The sequence below is a fragment of the Schistocerca gregaria genome, chromosome 2 (assembly GCF_023897955.1).
Source record: "Schistocerca gregaria isolate iqSchGreg1 chromosome 2, iqSchGreg1.2, whole genome shotgun sequence".
Taxonomy (NCBI): domain Eukaryota; kingdom Metazoa; phylum Arthropoda; class Insecta; order Orthoptera; family Acrididae; genus Schistocerca; species Schistocerca gregaria.
Window position 1 is genome coordinate 381,779,190 of NC_064921.1, and position 22,842 is coordinate 381,802,031.

The window sequence follows — 22,842 nt, forward strand, 5'->3', positions numbered from 1 at the left end:
CTATCAAAATCTTTCATTTGCCTCTATCAGTAGTTAGTGCCTTCAGTAGTTTGAATCTTTTATTTAGCTTGCAGTAGTGGCGCTCGCTATATTGCAGTAGTTCGAGTAACCAAGATTTTTGTGAGGTAAGTGATTTGTGAAAGGTATAGGTTAATGTTAGTCAGGGCCATTCTTTTGTAGGGATTATTGAAAGTCAGATTGCGTTGCGCTAAAAATATTGTGTGTCAGTATAGTGTTGATCAGAATAGGTAAAGAGCGAAATATCTGATTACGTTCAGTTCTGCACAGCTGTTTGAAACTCAAATAATGTAAGAGGTTTATCAGCACAGTCAATCATACATTTTTAACCTAAATTATCCTAAGGACAAACACACACACCCATGCCCGAGGGATGACTCGAACTCCTGCCGGGACCAGCCGCACAGTCCATGACTGCAGCGCCCCAGACCGCTCGTCTACTCCCGCGCAGCTACTATTTACCTGAATGTTCTTCACGAAGCAGTAGAAAGTACTATTGTTTAATAAGACTGGTACCTAAGTAAATCTTTTTAGCTGAAGAAAGGAGGTGTATTAGAGGGACATCTGTCGATCGATCCTTACCGATTATTAAGCATTGCTGGGCAATTCTTGACCGTTACCCGGAAAGACTGATCAAGGATATAAAGCGAATCCAAAAAACAATGGATCATTGAGTCACGGGTTCATTAAGAAAGCGCAAAAGCGTCGCAGGCATGCGGAACTACTGCAGTGGCAGATCAACGATTGAGGCGTTATTCGTCAGTATTACAATTCTGCAACTAACGTTCCATTAAAGTCAAGAAAAATGTCATTAATATTTCGTACATGTCGCGAAAAGGCTAAGACTGTGAAATTTTAGGTACATCAGCTCATACGGTGGCTTACTTATAGCCGTTTTTCGACCGCAGGATTCAGAACTGGATAAATGTGGGGTTAAATATTAATGGTGCCCAAACCGACATGTTGTAGCTTGTGGATATATGTGGAGACTAATCATTATTCCACATATTATTCGTGGGAAAGCTGGATAAGGAAACGAAAATGATCGGATGAATTTGGCAATTCACAACTGTGATGCTAGATGAAAGTGTGTAGTAAAAAAATGTAATTCGGATCCCAATTCATTAAGTTTATGACGCCACCTCGCAACTCACAGAATTTGTGGAGAAATTCATGTGATATTCGTGAAATAGTGCTCGAAGTTGTAAATCTATATATGACTTGGTTTTCCGGTATGTTGATTTCCCGGAATGTTTGAATCGAAAAATGACGGTGTTTGATAAGATGAGGAATTGGACGGTGGCCAAGACAACGAAGGGCGATTTAGCACTCATCTTTCGTCACGAATTCGTAATTTCATGGGCTGAAGATGACACGTACACGTCATCGGCTGGTATGTAATTGTCAGAGTTGCAGGTGGAATGGCCATCAGACTGCATTAATGTTATTCATGTTCAGTGTCGTTACGAGTGTTGTTAGTGTTGTGGTGGCGAGAACAGCGTCAGATGTTGACTGATCACCGCGAAGAACACGGTGACTTCATTTATTCGTATGAGACAGCATTTTCAGTGCCTTACAGAGTTTGAATGCGGCCTCATTGTAGGTCTCCATTTGGAAGGCTGGCCGCATTTGTGAGGCCTGATGTTGGACAACACGGGAACGTGAGGGCGGTCGACAACATCAAATCGCCACACTGGAGGATCGTCGTATTGTGCACTAAACACATTTTCACCTCGCCACATCTGTGCCTGCTATCCGAGAACAAGTAATTGTCTACGTGCAACATCCTATGTCATTCCACACCACTGGTTGGGGACTACCAACAACCGGAGTAGGGAATTGCGTGAGTTGCCGTGAACACCACAATATAAACATCTGCGTTTGGAGTGGTGTTATGGGGAAGCGTGGATTGCTGATGAATAGCATCGTATTGTGTGCAGCGAGGAATCGCAACCGTGTATGAACGTCGTCGACAAATATGATGGTGACCTGGGGTGAAGACTCACTCTTCCGACGTGTTGGATATGCACTACAACGTGGGGTTATAATGTTGGAAGCCTTTGGGTATGATTTTGGATCACGGCTGGTAGTGGCTGAGAGAACACTGACATCATGATGGTTCGTGACGGACATCCTCTGTCTTCATGCAGCAGTTTTGTGGGGACAGTTTTCAGCGACATGATGGTCGTCCACAGATGGCACGTGTTTCTATTGAACTGTCTATGTGGTACTAAGGAATTTCTTTGGCAATTAAGATGCCCAGACCTGCGCTAGTAGAAGGGGCGTGGGATTAATTCTCACGTTAACAGTGTTCCAGTGCCAGTCTTGAGGTCAGTTACGTCAGTTGTGGGTCGCTTTTTCTCTGGAGAAGGTACAGTGTCTTTACAAAAGAAACATTGCTTGGAGCAAGGCCAAAGAGGGTGCATAATCATAGTGCCAAGTTATTAGTAAATTGGAGTCCAATTTATAATCACTGAAATAAGAGCGCGGACCCTTCCTAAACGTGAAGTATCACTCCATTTCCTCCTGTTGTTCTGCAGGCTTCCCTCTGTTTCTTGTCAGGTAGTATAAGTCGCCTAAGAAGAAATATTTTATGCGCCTCACTAGCATTCTAGTAAAAGATGCCTTCGTAGCGAGAAAGAAAACAGCAGAGTAGAAAAAGAAGAGAAATCGGGTGAGACAGTATCTGTTGGTAATAACTGTCTACCCCGGTAGCTATCGGGGTGAGAGTGACGGATTGCCCAGGTTCGATTCCCGACTGGTTGAAATATGCCTCTGAGCTCTATGGGACTTAACATCTGAGGTCATCAGTCCCCTAGAACTTAGAACTACTTAAACCTAACTAACCCAAGGACACCACACACACCCATGCCCAAGGCACAATTCGAACCTGCGACCGTAGCGGTCGCGCGGTTCCTGACTGAAGCGCCTAGAACCGCTCGGACACATCGGCCGGCAATTCCTGGCTGGGTCGGGGGTTTTCTCCGCTCAGGGACTGGGTGTTGTGCTGTTTTCATCATCATTTCATCCCCATCCGGTGTGTAGGTCTCCCAATGTGCCGTCGGATGTAATAGATCTGCACCAACGCGGCCGGACCTGCCCCACAAAGGCCCTCCCGGCTCATTTCCAATTTGTTGGTAATAACTGCTGTCACCAAAACCAAACGCACCGTTCTCTTGAGTTTTACTAAAAAGACGAAGCCATTCAAGCGTCATTCGAGCTTTTATTCAACATGTATCAGTTTAAATGTCTCCTGAACGTTTATTCAACGGGTATCAGATTCCATTGATTTACTGCATATTGATACAGAGGACGATATAGACCGAGAAAACCTTTATGAAGGATGAACCTGCATTATTAGTTGCTTCGTATTTGCCATGCTGTTAAAGGTGAGCGTTGAGTTTCTCATTACATTTAACTATAAAAGTTTTCAGCGCACATCGTATTGCAGCTGCTAACGAGACTACACAGATTCATTACAAGTAAGGACAGTGCTAAGATCGTAGATCGGAGCATTCATATAAAGAATCGACAGTATGTGTAAGAAAATTGCGACTCAATCGTAGATTTGATATCAGTTTATGTAGATTTAAGTAAATAAGAGAAACCCTTTCACACTCATAAATCAGAGGTAATTTCGTCGGTTGGTACTCTGAATTCATTATATTTTGTGAAGTTTTCAAAAATTATTTTTAAGAAAGTTCATACGACAACACAGACACTATGTCCACAGTCATGAAACTGTTAAAGGGAAAAATGTTGCTGAGATAATGGTTTCTGTACCACATCTACAAGTAAATGACTATACAATTCACAATTATGTGCCCGGCAGACGACTCATAGAATCATCTTCAACCTATTCCTCCATCGTAACAGTCTAGAAAAGCGAGCGGTAAAAACAAAGATTTAAGTTTTTCTCTTTTTTTTTATTACATTGATCATTACGTCCATGTAGGTAGACCCGAAAAAATGTTTTCGCATTGACAGGAAAAGATTAAACCGCATCAAAAAACTGGCGTGTCATATCAAAGGTATTCTCTCTTTCATATCTCGATAAAAAAACGAACTGCTCTTTTTTTTAAATTTTTCGATGTCCTGCATCAGCACTATCTGATGCAGGTCCCACACCGCGCAGCAATATTACAGAAGAAACGGACAAACGTACTCTCTTTAGTAGACCTGTTGGATCTCCTAAGTGTTCTGCCAATAAATCACTGTTTTTCGTTCACTTTTCCTACACTTTCTGTATGATTGTTCCAATTTAAGTTCTTGGTAAATGTAAACCTTAGATATTTAGTTAAATCAACAGCCTTCAGATTTGTGTGATTTATCGTGTAACTGAAGTTTAACGGATTCCTTTAATACTCATGTGGATGACCTGACAGTTTTTACAGTTTAGAGTCAACTGCCACTTTTCACATCATAGAGATATCTTATTTCATAATTAATTTTGAACTTGGCTTTGGTCTTCTGATGACTTTACTAGATGGTAAACGACAGCATCAGCTGCAACCAGGCAAAGAGTGTTGCTCAGTTTGTCTCCTAAGTCGTTTATGTAGATTAGTAACACCAGAGGCCATAAGCACTTCCTTTGGGAACGTCAGATATCACTAATGTCTTGCTCGATTACTTTCCATGAGTTAGTACGAGCTGTGATCTTTGTGACAGGAAAACACGAATCCAGCCGCACAACTGAGACGACAGACCACAGGCATGCAATCTGATCAAAAGGTGTTTCAGAGGAACGGTTCAGGAGTCTCCTGGAAATCTATAAGTATGGAATCAATTTGACATCTCCTGTCGATATCACTCATAGCCTCGTGCCAATAAAGAGATAGTTGAGTTTCACAAAAACGATATTTTCTCATTCTATGTTGACTAAGTGTCTTCTAGATAATTCATAATGTTCGAACATAGTAAATGTTCAAAAATCCTACTATAAACAGACATTAGTGATATTGGTCTGTAATTAAGCGGATTACTCCTACTTCCTTTCTTGAGTACTGCTGTGACCAGTGCAACTTTCCAGTCTTTAGTTTCGAATCTTTCGTCGAGTGAGCAATTGCATATGACTGTAAAGTATGGAGCTCGTATATAAGGCCTTGATTTTATTAAGTAATTTAAACTCTTTCACTACATCGTAGATATCTACTTATAAGTCGCAGCAGTTCTTGATTCGAACTCTGTATATTTATTTCTTCATATTCAGCGAAAGAATTTCGCAAAACGGCTTTTAGTATCTCTGCTTTAGTGGCAATTCCACTGCCATCGTTCATAATTGGTCAGATTTTGAGCATTTAAGGAGACTAAAAAGCACTCATTTTTCTTTATGTTTTACTGTAATTTCGAAGGTTTTATGCTGAAACAAGATTTTGTAATTATAACACCGATATCAGTACAAGTGATTTCTGATTACACCAGAATGTTTAACAGCCTTTATCTTTAATTCATGAGAGTAAATGTTGCTATAGAGACGAAATTTTTTAAATTATTTTACATTATGCACTTTAGCGAATTCATACTCTTTTACTTGGAGTCGCAACACGTTTTACCCGCAGAAAATGGTATGGGTTGAGAAATTCGAGTCTAAACTCTATGGAGTAGGTTCATAAGGTGCGTTAAAAGTTAACGCTAAGTAATTTACCTTTGCTAAGTGGAGACAAGACGTGGTAATGAATAGAAGCTCCTCCAGCGCTTTGGCCAAAGATAGTCACTCTTTCTGGATCTCCGCCAAACGCAGCTACGTTTCTCTGCACCCACCTCAGGGCCTCCACTTGATCCTTGAGGGCCATGTTTCCAGGGACGACTTCATCTCCGGTGCTGAGGAAACCTAGACAGAGCATGTATAATAAATTAATTGGGCGTCCAAGTAAGGTTGCAAACATTACAATTCCTATAGAAATAGCTGCAAGTTGAAGAATGACGTCAGGATTACGTATTTCGAAGGAATGAGACTTATAACTCGTATAGGATCCCCTTTCATTACCTTCTGTTAGTTTACAATTATTTCTACCCTAACCATTCCATCTGTACCTTGAAATATGGTCATTAAAGAACTCTAACCAAATTATCTCTTTTTCACATCGTAATTACTCTTGTAGTGTTTGATGGCATTAATACAATATTCTGCATTGTTGTCATTCAAGTGCGGAAGGAGTCACTAAGTGTGCATTACTTCCGGAAGAATTTTATTGAGAACGTTCTTTAAGAATCTGCATTTTGTCTGAAGATGATACTGAAATGCCAGTATTAACATGTGTTGCGTGGTCACAGTAATCGATTCAGCGTACGGTAGTATACTCACGAAACAATAAACAGAAAACACAACGAAATAAATGGTAACATATAATAAAAGTGCATTTCATAGCGTACATTACCTAGTAGTCCGAGACGGTAATTCATACTAACAAACACAACATCGTTGTCCACAAAGTAATGGGGCTTATACAAATTAGCCTTTCCCGCCGTGAAACATCCTCCGTGAATCCAAACCATGACCGCTTTCAGTGCATCTCCTTCCGTTGGCATCTGTATAGAAATTGCAAATAATACTTTAGAGACTGGACAAATATTTAATACGACAGTAATAATAAGTATAATAAAAATCTTTATTCATGATTCTATAAAGTTCTAGGCCTTGTTCAACATCAAACTGCAGGAACGTACCATCGTTATGTAATAAGTAAAGTAAATCATAGGTCCACTAAGGCTGTGTAACATTTAAATAATTTTTCCGCATACTGCCGAATTTCAAATTAACAGTATTTTAAAATCTCCAGATATATACATAGGCAGACTGCATATGAAATACAAAAAGAAAAAGAGAAAATGTCAACACACAGTTCAAACACATAGTCTAATAAATTGGATTTAAATGTAAAAAAAAAAAAGTGTGACAAATGTGATGAGACTTAACTGCTAAGGTCATCAGTCCCTAAGCTTACACACTACTTGACTTAAATTATCCTAAGGACAAACACACACACACCCATGCCCATGTCCGAGGGAGGACTCGAACCTCCGCCGGGACCAGCCGCACAGTCCATGACTGCATCGTCCTAGACCGCTCGGCTACCCCGCGGGGAGATTTAAATGTCATTATACAACTTCAGAACATATAACTATTTTATATCTATAGCCAAAAAACTACTCAACAAAATTACGTTATCCTGCACATAATGAGTCAATAGCAGGTTTTTCCCGAACTGTGTTCCACAAAACACCAGTGTTCTGGCGGAAGAGAATAGGGACTCCGATAAAAATTTGTTAATAATATGGTGTTCTTTTTCGACATTTTGACGATACTACCTGTTTTTTTAAAAATTTTATTATGATTTCTGTGTCATTAGTTACCATTTAAAATTGAAGTAATCACTGAATAAAACAGTTTCTCTCATTTTTAGAGATTCTGCTGTCCTTCAAAATAAATAAGATGCTGCATCAAAGCATCAGGATTCCCAGTGCTTCGTCAGAGGAAAAGTTTGGGAACTCCTGGTCTAGATGGTCAGTGGTGACTATTACATCGTTCCACGCGTGGAAAAGGACAAAAAATGAATAAGGAAACTACAAAAAAAAAAAAAAAAACTGTAGCCAGTATGATGAAGATGTGAGCACAGTTACCTATTCTCGCCTTTTGCAATAAAATTTACACTGATGAACCAAACCATTACGATCACCTCCTTGATAGTCTGATTGTGCACCTTCGCAACACGTTACAGCAGCGATTCAAAAGTTCTTTGTAGGTTAATTTAGTTTTGATGTTTGTCGATCCAAGCGTAAGGAAAATAATTAAACGCATTTCTTAAAATTACTTTGAGTTAAAGCTTATTTTAATGGAGATACGCACTGCCGGTGTGAACACGTTGAGGTATAAGCAGTCCTCTGAACCATACGTAGCCTGGGTGCAGGCTGATCCGAACTCCAGAGCATCTCGAACTCCTGTCCAGGCTGCCTTTGTCACAGGTGGCTGTGAAAAGTAGATACAGTATTTCACTTCACAGAGTATTCCAGATGATGTCATATAAAAGGTTATCGATTTACTTCAAGTATGTTTTGAAATAAACTACAACCTCCAGCTGTACTTTAGTATTGGAAGCTTTTTTTTTGTTATGGTTTTAGGGCGCAAAACTGCTACCGCCATTAGGGCCCTAGTATTGGAAGTGACCTAATTCGGTCGCAACTGGCGATTAAAATAAAAAAAGGAAAAAATGATGTTGAGCTGCGCTACGTTTCTAAAATCTGTCGATACAACGCCGCTGTTCTGCATACCACTAATTGCTTCTAAGTTATCAGACATATTGGAATCAGTGCGTACTAACCAAATTAATTCAGATAAATTAAAATTAATTACGTTAAGGGTACAACAAATAATGACTTTGATTCATCGGTAGGCTAGAGGAGAAACTGCGAATTCTTTGCGAATGTATAATGATGAAAACATACAAAATACCACATTTTATGCAATCTCTACGAATCGAAAAGTTTTGGAAATTTGTGGTAAGTTCCTACGGGGCCAAACCACTTAGGTTACTGGTCCCTAGGCTCACATCCTACTTAGTCTACCTTAAACTAACTTACGCTAAGTACAACACATACACCCACGCCTGAGGGACGACTCGAACCTTCGGCGGGGCAGGTCGCTCGAACCGTGGCAAGACGCCCTGCACCCCGCGGCTACTCCGGGTGGCCCTACGGATGAAACTGGCAACAAAAAACTAGTACAGACTATGCTAAAACACAGTTGTAGTACGTACATTCGACATCAAGAGGAACTAATGGGGAATGTGAACCCGTATAAAGATCGGCAGAATAAACGGTCACGAGCTTCTTCGCCTCGTGAGGGTGTGTCATCTAAATTCTATAATATCTTAGCTGCCGGGCACTCAAATACTGTATATCTCGCAAGATCTTCGTGACAAAACTTAAAGAAATCGTAGAGTTTGTGAAAATTTTTCATCCCACTGCATATGTTTCCCCCAGGGACACTTGCAACAAAAGTGTACTGTAACGTCACGCAAGGCAGTATGAAAACAGATGTTCTAAGAAACTCCAATATATCATCCGAACTGTAGCCATTCCCACGCATATTGACGTCAGTAGCTAAAATTTGATGTAATTGTACAGTTGGGTAACATTTTAACTTACGTCACAGTTTCTTAATTGGTAATAATTTCTTAACTGGAACATTTTCTTACTCTCAGCACACTTGCCTTTTAAGTAAGAAGTGTGTGATATTTCTTACGCACTGGTGTTTAGCTTAAATAACTACGAGAGAGTGTAGATATAGTTACTCCAAGGATTTTGCTCTTCGTGTTTATTATGCCATATGGTGGTCAATAACACCCCACATACCTGTCAATATCCCTGAGATATTTGTTGTTGTTCGAACGCACGAATATTACGTAAGGATAGTAGATTGCTGGATGTGACGACGCAGTTTACGCATTAATATTTTGTGGCTGTTTTATATGTTTGTATATTTCTGTCTGAACTTACATTTACATTTTTTCTGTACGTGAAATAAACAAGTGTGATGCGTAGAGCGGGAATGCTAAATACAAGTTCTGCTGGCCGTCATCCTTCCTGCGTCATCGTGAATTTCATAAAATTTTCTGCCTGAAACGTTTCGAGCAACTGTAGACCAACATGTTTCGCTCACCGGATGTGAAATCCTGATCCACAATTGCCTATCACATTTTTGTTTTGTGTTGCCATATCTCTTCATTATGACTTGAAATGTAAGTTATTCTCGCCGTATGCTTATAATGGCAATATTTTAATTATATCTTTATATATATTTTTGTGCGTATCCCTCTACATATGCTTGTAGAATAACGCTGGATTGACTTCGTTTTGTCAGATTTATGGTAACTGACGAGAAAAGAATGATTGTTTGAAGTTTATATCACATTGTACTGTAATTATTACTTGAATCCAGTTTTAATTCACTAAAGGTTTCAAGTACTGCGATGTTACTTTAGCAAAATCTGTCTGATTTGTAATATTGTCACTTGTGCTTAGTAAAGCTCCCACCTCTTTGTAATTTTATTTTATGTCATATTATGCTTACGTTCTGGTAAGCGCATCTGCATAAAGTGTTATTGTCTCTTACACAAGCTGTCTTGAGTGTGTACTACATAAATGATGAATTGTGTAACTGATGTAAACTGGATGTACAGTAGCGACAGCTATCGTGCGATTTGGAAGTTATTTCTGCATCTCAGTTTGCTAAGAGATTTTGTGCGTATATTTGTGTGTGTGTGTGTGTGTGTGTGTGTGTGTGTGTGTGTGTGTGTGGGTACGAAAACACCAGTCGCTTCCAAATTTTTACACATGAAAACATGTGCGTGTTTCCATACACCTATTTTTAATAATTCTAATATATAAATTATAAAGTGCTATGTAAAGTGGAAACGTTTTAACCAAAAATATGTAAAAGTTTTTGACCGATTTACTTCAAATTTTATCCAATGAACATTGGGATGGACATAAGCTATATATTGTTAATATATGTATAATACATAAATGTGTATATAATAGATAAAGAAACGGTTGGGAGGAGAAAATGAACATAGAAAAGGGGGAGGAGTTGATGGACAGAGAGAGAGAGGGATAGAGTTAGGGCAGAAGTTGAACAGAGAGAGGGGAGGAGGGGATGAACGCAGAGAGAGTGAAGGAGGAAGAGATAGACAAAGAAATGGGAAGGACGAGATGGAAGCAGACACGGGAGACAAGGAGATGGACGCATACACGGGAGACAAGCAGATTAGGACGTGTTTTCAATCCCCCATACGTGTTAGAAACAAGTACTTTCTCTTTTCCTTGTTTTCCATTTATCCAGACCGAGCCACAGTGACAGGCGTCGCGAACAGTTGGTAACAAGTACATCGAAAATAAATAGTTGGTGTCTACAAACACCAGTAGAACATATTATATGTCTTGTGTTCCGATTCACGTATCGAGAAACATCAGTTAACACCACTATATGAGACAAGAAGACAGCATAACGTGCATAGCAGCTGAATGACTTGCCTGGAATCTGAGGTCACCGACTGGAGGTTCCGCGTACGGGATGCCTCTGAAGCTGTACATCGTCTTATTAGTGCGCGTGCTCTCCACTTGGCCTCGGACGTCTCCTTCTTGTATACTCACTGTCACGTATTCCTGTGCCTGCAAGGAAACTTTCTGCGTTGGACACTTCATGTATTACAATGTAGAAGCTAAAAAAAATTGTACTCTTAAATAGCATTATTTTTTAGCAGATGATTAAATGTGAATGTCTTGTAGTGTAAAGTGTCTGAGCACTGGTATCTAACCGAGTGAGGTCATCCTGTGTTGAGACAAGGGACTTGTATGTCAGTCAGCCTGCATTTTTCCCTAAATCGCCTAGGGGGAAGTGCAAGGAAGGATCACCAGGAGATATCCCGGCGAAGTTCGTTTCCCATCCTTCCCCCATCCGAGATAGTCAACCTTCTCTCAAGACTTCATCGTCGACATAGTATTGAACCCTAATCTATAAAGGTTGTAAGTGATAGTTGTTTACAATGTACCACAGGGATACAGAGAAAGTCGAGACGTACAATTTGATATAGCACACTTATTGTGTAACGATCTGTAGAACAACCTGAAATTGGCCAACGTAAGTCACCTATGTCACGTCCCTCATCCGCTTACGCCACCGACTTTCTTTATCATAAGATAACATTTTCTGTGAGGGAAGTGAAAGAAAAATATTTTTGAACACATTATGCAAAAAACTAATTTTGTGTCCAATTCGAATTATATTTAACTCCTACAGCAACAGTAGTCTCGTAGTAGTAAGACCAGAGAAATAAAACGATTACGCTGTTAACATTCACAAAATTGTCAGATAACATTTACATGAACGTCAGTTTTATATTTTGTAAGTGCACGACTAAGCAATAACGTAAGAGGGCCAGAGAATATTAAAAATGTCTCGTGACGTGCAAGCGCTATACATTAGATGTTTGTTTTACGCTAGGTTGAGGTTGTTTTCGGGCTTGGTAGGCGACAAGTGTCTTATATCTAACTGTTCACCTCTACTTCCCCTATACCACTGTGTACGGTGTAAACAGTTACTGTTTAAATTTGCATCCTGTATAAGGAGTGAAGCAATACACAGGCACAGCAGATGTAGCTGACACGTTTTCATTATAAATTGTTTTCCCTTTCACTTGATGTTGTTTTTCTCGGGATGAATAGCTCCTGTGCCGTGATGCAACATAAGCGGTTTAGTGAAATGACACTGCTTGACTGTTGATGTACAGTACGATGTGTAATCTTAAATTATGGACACTGCCAAGAAACTACTTATAATAATTTACGTATATTAGTTCTCTTTGGTTCATCATCTATTGCTAGGGTGTTAAATCATCTGTAGATATTTCACATTGAGTTATGCCATAACTTTCGCACTGACTTTTCAAACTCATGTATAACCCGTTTGAATATCTAGCGGCTGTAGAGGGACGAAGGATATTATTTAAAGCCTCGTACATTGTATGGTATCTGGAAAAAGACCTCAAGCCAAACTGAATAAGGTTCCATGCCGGAAAACACTCGAAATTATTTACAGTGACCTCGTGAAACGCCAGTGGAAATGCTTAGACAATGATCTGAACATGAGGATCAAGTGCTTCAACCACAGCACTACGAAGTCCAGTGCTAATGGTAAATGGTGTCACTACAGTCATTGGATTTTTCAGTTCTCCATTTGAGGATAATATTCAGTAGAACTGTTTGCAACCAGTTTTAATTTGCTGGCTCTACCCTTGCTTCTTCTGTACGTATCTTATACCCAACAAGTGAGTGTAGTTGTTTCTTAGGGTCGGAAGCAACCTAGTATGAATCAACGAGGTAGATGAAACTTTCGGTGTCAGAACGTACTCTCGAAGAGAGACAGATATAGGTACACACGTCCTGATGACCAGTTTGCGTACGTAAATGGTGATTGCTTAACACATCTCTCCACAGTGCCTAATGTAGTAAAGTTGAGTGACAATGTTGATGATGATTCGTCAGATGCATGACGACGCCATGGCCCCCGTCATCTTGTGGCTATTTTGTGGGCGCTGGATTCTCCTTTTACTCTCCTGTCGTTCCTATCAGCGTTCGTAAAAATACAGAAGTACCGCCCAAGCAAGGAAGCAGGACCCTTCACCAATAATTAATTACGGCCCGGAACAAAAACTGTACAGGTTCGAATCCTGCCTCGGGCATGGATGTGTGTGATGTCCTTAGTTTAGTTAGGTTTAAGTAGTTCTAGGGGACTGATGACCACAGCAGTTGAGTCCCATAGTGCTCAGAGCCATTTGAACCATTTTGGAATTGCATGGATTATGATAAATACTGTTACCTAGCGAGTTTATGGGTATCCACATACTACATGCTGATCAAGATGAATGAATGATCGTGCCTACATCTACATGATTACTCTGCAATTCACATTTAAGTGCTTGGCAGAGGGTTCATCGAACCACAATCATACTATCTCTCTACCATTCCACTCCATAACAGCGCGCGGGAAAAACGAACACCTAAACCTTTCTGTTCGAGCTCTGATTTCTCGTATTTTATTTTGATGATCATTCCTACCTATGTAGGTTGGGCTCAACAAAATATTTTCGCGTTCGGAAGAGAAAGTTGGTGACTGAAATTTCGTAAATAGATCTCGCCGCGACGAAAAACGTCTTTGCTGTAATGACTTCCATCCCAACTCGCGTATCATGTCTGCCACACTCTCTCTCCTATTATGTGATAATACAAAACGAGCTCCCATTTTTTGCACTCTTTCGATGTCCTCCGTCAATCCCACCTGGTAAGGATCCCACACCGCGCAGCAATACTCTAACAGAGGACGAACGAGTGTAGTGTAAGCTGTCTCTTTAGTGGACTTGTTGCACATTCTAAGTGTCCTGCCAATGAAACTCAACCTTTGGCTCGCCTTCCCCACAATATTATCTATGTGGTCTTTCCAACTGAAGTTGTCCGTAATTTTAACACCCAGGTACTTAGTTGAATTGACAGCCTCGAGAATTGTACTATTTATCGTGTAATAGAATTCCAACGGATTTCTTTTGGAACTCATGTGGATCACCTCACACTTTTTGTTATTTAATCGCTTTGCAACGGATACTGGTGTTCTAATGACCTTACTAGACGGTAAATTACAGCATCATCTGCGAACAACCTAAGAGAACTTCTCAGAATGTCACCTAGGTCATTTATATAGATCAGGAACAGCAGAGGTCCCAGGACGCCTATGTTCATATGCTACGTGTAATTTTTCCCCCTGGCTGAGTCTTCCTCCATTCACCGTCATTGCTGACAAGTGCACTTGAAGCGCCTTCTGCTATCTGATAACTGGGCACCATCCAGACAGCAGAAGGCTAACGTTTCCTCTGGGTCTCCGGCTGCATCGACTTTCTCTGTTAACAGGACACCAAGACTTAAACCTGAGTCAACCAATGGTTTAAGGACGTCATTTCAGCTATATACTTCTGGTCCTATTTCTAAGAATTATTCAGTTCCCTATAGTTTTCGGTAGGATGTATGGGCCACCTGTGGCTACTGTCGTTATCAACACAACACTAATCACTAAAGTGGAATTGGTGATTTCAAACGTAAACACAATGAAGCATTCGACTGCGTAATGTTAATGTTAGGACGTCCCACGATTTAGGAAATTACCATAATATTGGTCAGTTTAGGTACCACACATTGTCTCTGAATTGTTTCATTCCAGCTACCGCCTTCGAACGCTGTTACATTCTATTTTTACCTCACGTTCTACATGTGCAAACAATTCGCTATTGAGGCGTGAATATGACAATTATCATTTAGTTGGTACTACACTAGTATAGTCAACATATTATATAGTATTATTAAGTGAGTTCAAAAAATGATAACACTATGTGAAACAAAGAGACTTACGTTTATGAAACATGGTGAAAAACAGGAAAGCACTATCGTGCCCACAAAAAGCACTGTGATGCAGTTCATGTTGCTTCTGAAATGCTGGCGCTGCAAAGTAATTGTGTGTGCCTGTCTTTATATAGCAGTCGTGCTTATCGCCGCACAGTACTTAACCTTTTAAAGGAACACTTGATTACGATGTATATCGGTGCATAGAGTGAACGGTGTGCGTCACCGGAAACTGCTAGTTCTATACAGTCTTTCAGATCTAACTGTGAAGGACGTATTGCGTTGCAATTGAAGTTCACCGAAGTCTGGTGTTCAATGATTAACAGGGAAAGAGATTAGCTGCCGTTCTAATTTAAATGAAGCACAGTGCTTATAAGTTATCAAAGCGTCCGTGTTAAAGAAGAAAAGAATGCACTAATACTACCAACATTTTGTAGCGGAGTTATGGAAGGACTTCGCAGGTGCAGAGACATTAGAAAAAAAAGTAAACTTGAATGAATGACATATATATCGCAACCGATTTATCACAGATAGCTTAACTTCGTTTGCTCAACAGTTTCAACTTTTGTGGATCATGGAAACATGCATGGGGTGGAAACACCAAAAAAACTAGAAAGAAACGCATTACCATGTTTAATATGGTTCAGGAAAACCGTTGTCATTCAAAACCGCTTCAGAATGGATAAGTACAGGCACTGTATGGTCCTCAAGGTTATCTCATACAAAACTTCCTGCAAAATAGTGACAAGTTCAGGAAACTCTCATGCACCCTTTTCTCCGAACAGGACCACAAAGGCCCAATAATAGTGAGATACCATAAGTAAGGTGATCTCATTCTCAAAAAACCAGCCATGGACAATGCGAGCTGTATGACCAAGGAGCGACAGGTCTTGGGAGACAACATCTCCATCGAGAAACAAATGTTGTACCATACGTTATACCCGATCACCCCAAATAGTCACATAATAATTGACAGTAGTGCGACCTTTCAAAACACCCATGGGCCCTACGAAATTCCATGAAGTGGCTGCGCAAATAATCACCGAACTCACCCCATTGTTTACTCTTGGCATGTGAACTTTGATATATATTCGTAAGAATGTGCAACAAGACTAATTCAAATGATTTTCTTCCATTGCTTCGTAATACTAGTGTTATAACTTCAGGACCATGCTTTCATCTTATCATCACTGATGTGTGCCTGACCACTACGGTTGCAGGTTCGAATCCTGCCTCGGGCATGGATGTGTGTGATGTCCTTAGGTTAGTTAGGTTTAAGTAGTTCTAAGTCCTAGGGGACTGATGACCACAGATGTTAAGTCCCATAGTGCTCAGAGCCATTTGAACCATTTCCCAGATGTGTGGTTTTGGAATTACATTTTGTCCTGCAATCCAGCTTATGGATCTCCCTTTGTGCTGTTATTTTAGTGACAGGATTCGGGAATGCGACATTCAGTCCTGGAGTGACTTTTGCAGCTGTCATCATATTGTTTTTGTCACAATTCTCTTCAATGACTGTCTGTCAGGATCAGTAAACAAATATTTTAGTCCGTGTTGTGACTTAATGGTTGATGTTTTTCTATTTCCCTGTATGTAGTATAAAACTCCGAAACACTCCCTCTTGAAACACAAAATATTTAGGCTCCCATGGTGACTAACACGAGCACCCTGTTTTCCGACGTTCACATTTCTCTTACCTTCGACATAATGCACTCAGAACTACACTAACCAATGTTCTGATCACGACTGACATTTGCAACTTACTGAGGACATTGGATTGGTGGTCAAATAGAACAGTGCAAACGGGAAGAGTTGGCCAGCACCTGCATTTATGTTGAAGCATGCATTTCTCGCTCTGTTCGTTTTTGTACAACCCCCCAAGAGTTGAGAAAACAGTAAACATGCGTGTTCAAATGGTTCAAATGGCTCTGAGCACCATGGGACTTAATATCTGAGGTCATCAGTCCCCTAGAACGTATAAGTACTTAAACCTAACTAACCTAATGACATCACACACATTCATGCGCGAGGCAGGATTCGAACCTGCGACCGTAACAGTCGCGTGGTTCCGGACTGAAGTGCCTTGAACCGCTCGGCCACCACGGCTAAACATGCGTGTGTTCGCACGCACTTGACACCGGTATCATACTCAGTTCTATTCTTATGGATCTTGGACCATGCCACAATGTAAAATACTAACCTACGTTTCGATCACCAATCAAGCAGCCTTCGCCAGGGTTGAACCGTTAATTTACTTTATTTACTGGCGATTCATCAAAAACATTGACACATTTAAGCACACTAGGTGAGCGTGGAAGTAGTTGCCAGGAAGTAACTGATGGAAAATTACTTTTAGCAAATGTGAATTTATTCCTAAAAGCTTTTTCAAGACAGAATTTAAATTATATGCAGAAAAGCACACTCTAAATATCAAGTCACAGTTTTATTTAGAGGCAAAGAAGAATATTAACAGTAGGACCCTTCGGGCTGAGAAGCTTGCCTGCTCCCTTTCAACACAGCCATAGTCATGACTGCTCACAACAACCTCTGAAAGAGTACACGGGTGCAAATCTGCAACACACCAGATTACTTTAAACAAAAATTTTTAATAACTCATACAACATGTAAACGATGTATCCCTTAAGAGGGATAGAAATCGTACAACACTAAAATTGTTTGCCACCAAAAGTGCAATTTTTTTTTAAAAAGGACTCTTACGTTGTAAGGGTTGCAACTTTATAAAAATGACAATTTAAATAAAACCCATAAAATGCAGACTTACATAAAATGTACAATATGGTCTACATTACACATATACCACCTTGCAAGATGATAGACAAGATAAAAACATATTTCATGAATTCAGCCTTTAAGCAATAAATCCGTTAACAGAGAATCCGACAAACATGACAGAGGCAGCTATTAACGTGCTGCAGACCGACAGACAGACACTAACCGCCTAACAATTGCGGACGAGATACAGAAGAGCACGCTGGGGACGAGAGACTGACCAAGAACACAAGTAGAATTTAACAAGTAACTGAACCAATATATCACTAATCACTTAACTTCTAATAAACTGCGATGTCTGGCGAAAACACTCTCCCTAACCGTCCGCTGCCATCCTCTTCAACGGACGCACGAAGATGCGCTGATCTCCGGTCTCACGGCGTCGCATCTCGTCCCGGTCAGACCGATCTCGTGGGTTGACTCCTGTTCCTATCGTGTTGGCCTCGAAGTCACTACGCCTCGCTATACGGCGCGGCCACTGGATTCAAGTGGCGACCTCGCCCCACACTGACCCGGCTGACCAACTGACCGACTCGCCGAGATTAACAGACTGCCCTGGCTGACCAACTGCCTCCTCTTCTTTATTGTGATTTCATTCCCCTGCCCCATATGGGCAGGGGAGGGCTGTCAGTGGCACAATCCGCCGCTCTTCAGCTGAGTGACATGATAACTAAAACAAGAATAAAATGCTACATATGTAGGGATATAAGAAAGAGGAACATAAAACAGAGTAATGGGAGATAATGGAGGTAAAAATACACTGACAGGGAGACGTTCATGGGGGGACAATTAAAAAAGTCACCATAAAGTTAAAAAACACAGTTGGTGAGTCTTAAAACACAAATCAGACACTGAATGCACATGCACAAGTTCAAAGTCGGGCACACTATTAAAAACACTCCATAACAACACACTTAAAACCCACTTGGAGCACACACGGTGAAGTATAAGACTGACAGGTGGGTCCTGCCAAGGGAGAGGTCGGAGAGGATAGAAGAGGAGGGGAGAGCAAGGGGCAGCAGGGGAGGCGGCGGGATGAAGAGATTAGGGGCGTTAGTGGATACACTAAGAGGCAGGAGACACGTGGGGCAGGACATGAAGAGGGAAGGCAGGAGGGAGTGCAGAAACACTGAAAGGAAGCACAAGAGAGGGAGGGGGAGTAGGAGGGGAAAGCCGCTCAGGAGAAGGGAGGGGGAGGAGAGGGAGCCCTGAGGAGGGGACAGGAAGATGGGGTTAGAGTTGGTAGGAAGGGTAGACGTCAGGGCGAAGCTCATCATCCAGGAGGGTAAACGGTGGAAGTTGCATTAGGGAAGGAGGTGGAGGGTGTGGCGATGGAGAGAGGGTGGCACACAGCGGTAAAGGCGCGGCAACGGGTTGTCACTGTGGAGCTCATAGCGCCCCTTAAATGCACGTGAACAGGCAACTTTTCCCCTTTCCCAGCAGAGGAAGACATCAAAGCTGCGATTGCCACAACGGCGCCACCGCCAGAAATGGAAAGCGACTGCTTTACACTACGCACTGTGGCACACTCCTCAAAACAGCAATTTTTACCACAACTCAAGGATGTCTTACACTATTGGGACAATGTAAAATAATTTTTGTGTATAATAATTCAATAAAAGGAATGTATTTTTTCTTCATTGTTATTTCATCAACCTTGCCCCATATGGGTTGCGGGAGGGCTGTTAGCGGTTACGATTCACCAATCTTCAGCCAAAAGGTTTTCAGAAATGTAAAAGATATTAAAATTGTTCAATGGTGTTAGAAAAATAAATGACTTCGCAAATTTAAATACTTATCTTGAGTTGTTTTGGTTAAAACACAATAGTTTGATTTGTTAATCATTTAAAATATTTCCACAGTTGAAGAAAGTGGTGAGTTTACGTTCACTGCGAGTAGTCAGGGTATAATGATATCTGAAGGATTTTGGGTCGTGTGTAGGATTGGTGTTATGTGGGCAGATGTTCGGTTGAGGGATGAGGAAGTCTGACTGTGGGAACAGTTCCCGAAATCGGACTTAGTACGGAGTTATACATATGTGGATGTGGTATCTGTTCTTCAGGACATGTCCGAAAGAACAGACACCATTGATTATCTGCAACCGTCTAGAACGAAATTAGAATTATATTAACACCCTCAGCTGCTAACGGGCTTGATATATATCAACGGGGACAGCTGAAAATGTGTGCCACGACCGGGACTCGAACCCGGAATCTCCTGCTTACTTGTCAGACGCTCTATCCATCTGAGCCACCGAGGCCACAGAGGATAGCGCGACTGCAGGCACTATCTCGCGCACGCCTCCCGCGAGATCCACATCCTCGCCTTGTATGTCCACACACTACATTCGTAGTGTACCACCCTAACACACTCATTACTCGTGGAAGACATTCTCTCCAAGTCCCGTAAGAGTCGGGGAATATGTGTGCATCCGCACAGAAGAAGAAGGTCATGGCTGGTGTTGCCAGAACTATGTACTTATATGGATATGATGTCTGTTCTTTCGGACATATCCTTTCCTTCGTAAGGATGGAACCTTGGGACACAGCGTCTACCGCAAGCGAACGCATACAAATCTATATTTTCAGGCCACAAGCTGCCATCATCCTGCACAGTGCGATAGTGCGTTACGTACGTTAGTTCATTGAGCACAAATGGTATCCGATCCTAAGTGCTTGTCGAGTGAAATACAACATTTGGAGATAGTGTTTCGACAAAACGGTTATTCCGAGAGACAGATACGTAATGCATTCAGGCCCAGGTGAGTTCACTCTATGGAGCAGAATAAAGATACGAAGACACCCACCACTTTGGCCTTTTTGCCGTATTTTGGTTCCACGTCGTCAAGAATCGGAAGAGCCCTCGGAAGATATGGAATTGAGTGTGTTTTCCAACCATCTGCAAAACTGAGGAACCTGTTGGGTTCGGTTAAGGATGACCTTGGCCTGAGGAAATGTGGTGTGTACAAGATTCCTTGTCAATGTGGGGCAGCGTATGAAGGCCAGACATGCCGCACAGTACAAGAACGCTGGGATGAACATCAGCGTCATACACGCGTTCGTCAATCGGAAATGTCTGCAATTACGGAACACTGCTTGAATACAGGATATAGTATGATTTATGAAAAGACGGAAGTTTTATCCCTGGGATGATCTTTCTGGGATTGTGTCATTAAGGAAGCTATACATATCCATACTGCCGATAATCTCATCAACAAGGATAAGGGATTTCAACTGAGCACAGCCTGGAACCCTGCATTCGTTGCTATTAAATCACGACGCGAATATCAAGATTCTTCGATAACAGGCCGTTGGTGAGTAACGTCTGGCCGCACTGTTGACAAACACAGCGTACTGCGCACGCGCGGGAGAGCCGCTCTGCGATTTTCGGCAGAGGGAGTTTGAATATGGCAAATCACTGCGGATGCGCGATTTCAACGGCTGCGCATTCTTCGAGCGCTTGTTCTAGAAACGGGGCGTCGACGTGGGGATACCGTCAGTCCTATCTAGCCACTAGCAAGGTTGAACCACCTGAAGATGTCAGACAGTTGCTCCGAGTAAACATTGTGGAATTTGCACAACGTGATCCGGTGGAAAACCCCTGAAGACTATTTACAACACATCCGCCGGGAAAGCTTGAAGAATCACATTGTTGTTTCTTGTTTGCTTTTATGTACATTGTCTTGTCCCATATGTCGGTGGCTATTCAATAAACCCCTAAATTTTGGGTCTGCAAAAACTCGCTTTCGTGCCAAGACAACCTCACATTTGTGTGTTCTATCGTGAATATATATGTTAGTGGCCTGTAATTTTCCCCTGTTCCCCTCATTATCCGAATCAGTTATCTAGGAAACTGAATTCCCTGCAATAGGTGGTAAAGGCTGGTGTCTTACCGGTCCAGGCGACTGAAGATTAGTAAATATGATTGTTTTCATCTGCTGATAGAGACACCGTGACAGAGAGTATGTCTCATTTGCAGTCTTCCAACCAAATGACAGCACCCAGAATAAGGTACAGGATTTGGTCATCAGAGGAGAAGCTGGGATGGAAGACAAAATGCTTGACAAAATGGAGGGCTGTCGGTTTAGGTGTTCTGTGAGCATCGGGAGAAGTTGAGGTGAGGCTTCTGCTAGGAAAACGTGTCATTGGTAGATTTATTAGGTTTGAGGAAAAGTGGAACTCGGTAGGTTTCCAATGGCTCAGGATAATACACTACTGGCCATTAAAATTGCTACACCAGGAAGAAATGGAGATGATAAACGGGTATTCATTGCACATATATATTTCACTAGAAGTGACATGTGATTATATTTTCACGCAATTTGGGTGCATAGATCCTGAGAAATCAGTACCCAGAACAACCACCTGTGGCCGTAATAACGGCCTTGATACGCATGGGCATTGAGTCAAACAGAGCTTGGAAGGCGTGTACGGGTACAGCTGCACATGTAGCTTCAACACGATACCACAGTTCATCAAGAGTAGTGACTGGCGTATTGTGACGAGCCAGTTGCTCGGTCACCACTGACCAGACGTTTCCAGTTGGTGAGAGATCTGGAGAATGTGCTGGCCAGAGCAGCAGTCGAACATTTTCTGTATCCAGAAAGGCCGGTAAAGGACCTGCAACATGCAGTCGTGCATTATCCTGCTGAAATGTAGGGTTTCGCAGGGATCTAATGAAGGGTAGAGCCACGGGTCGTAACACATCTGAAATGTAACGTCCACTGTTCAAAGTGCCGCCAATGCGAACAAGAGGTGAAAGAGACGTGTAACCAATGGCACCCCATACCATCAGGCCCACACCATGGCCAGTAGTGTAACTTGTGTTTAGACCTGCACTGTGAAGCGTGTCTAGCATTTTTAGGAAGACGAGAGCGCTCTGTTTCAGGTGTCTGTTGTTAATGCAATGGGGACTGGTAGCGGTGTTGCCTTATTTATGGAGTATCGGTTGACTATCTTCTGCTGTAGCGGAATTTTAAGCTCTGTTTGTGGTATGTTGTCTGGATATTGAAAACTAGGAGAAAGACATCGAAGGAAGTTGTTGGTGCACTAATTAACTGATGGCAATAAGGGGAAGTCTAAATGGGGTTTT

The 22,842-nt window shown here is 41.6% G+C and overlaps 1 protein-coding gene across 1 annotated transcript in view; it reads right to left on the bottom strand.

Annotated features, from left to right (window-relative positions):
• Nucleotides 1-15,058, bottom strand: part of LOC126320606 (esterase FE4-like) — a 39,480-nt gene extending 24,422 nt beyond the window's left edge. The window contains exons 1-5 of the mRNA XM_049994080.1: nt 14,971-15,058; nt 11,050-11,187; nt 7,865-7,984; nt 6,396-6,546; nt 5,663-5,848 (exon numbers count right to left, since the gene is read on the bottom strand). Coding sequence (XP_049850037.1) covers nt 5,663-5,848; nt 6,396-6,546; nt 7,865-7,984; nt 11,050-11,187; nt 14,971-15,039 — 664 coding nt within the window. The 5' untranslated portion in view covers nt 15,040-15,058. The remainder of the gene's footprint in view (nt 1-5,662; nt 5,849-6,395; nt 6,547-7,864; nt 7,985-11,049; nt 11,188-14,970) is intronic.
• Nucleotides 15,059-22,842: the final 7,784 nt, after the last annotated feature.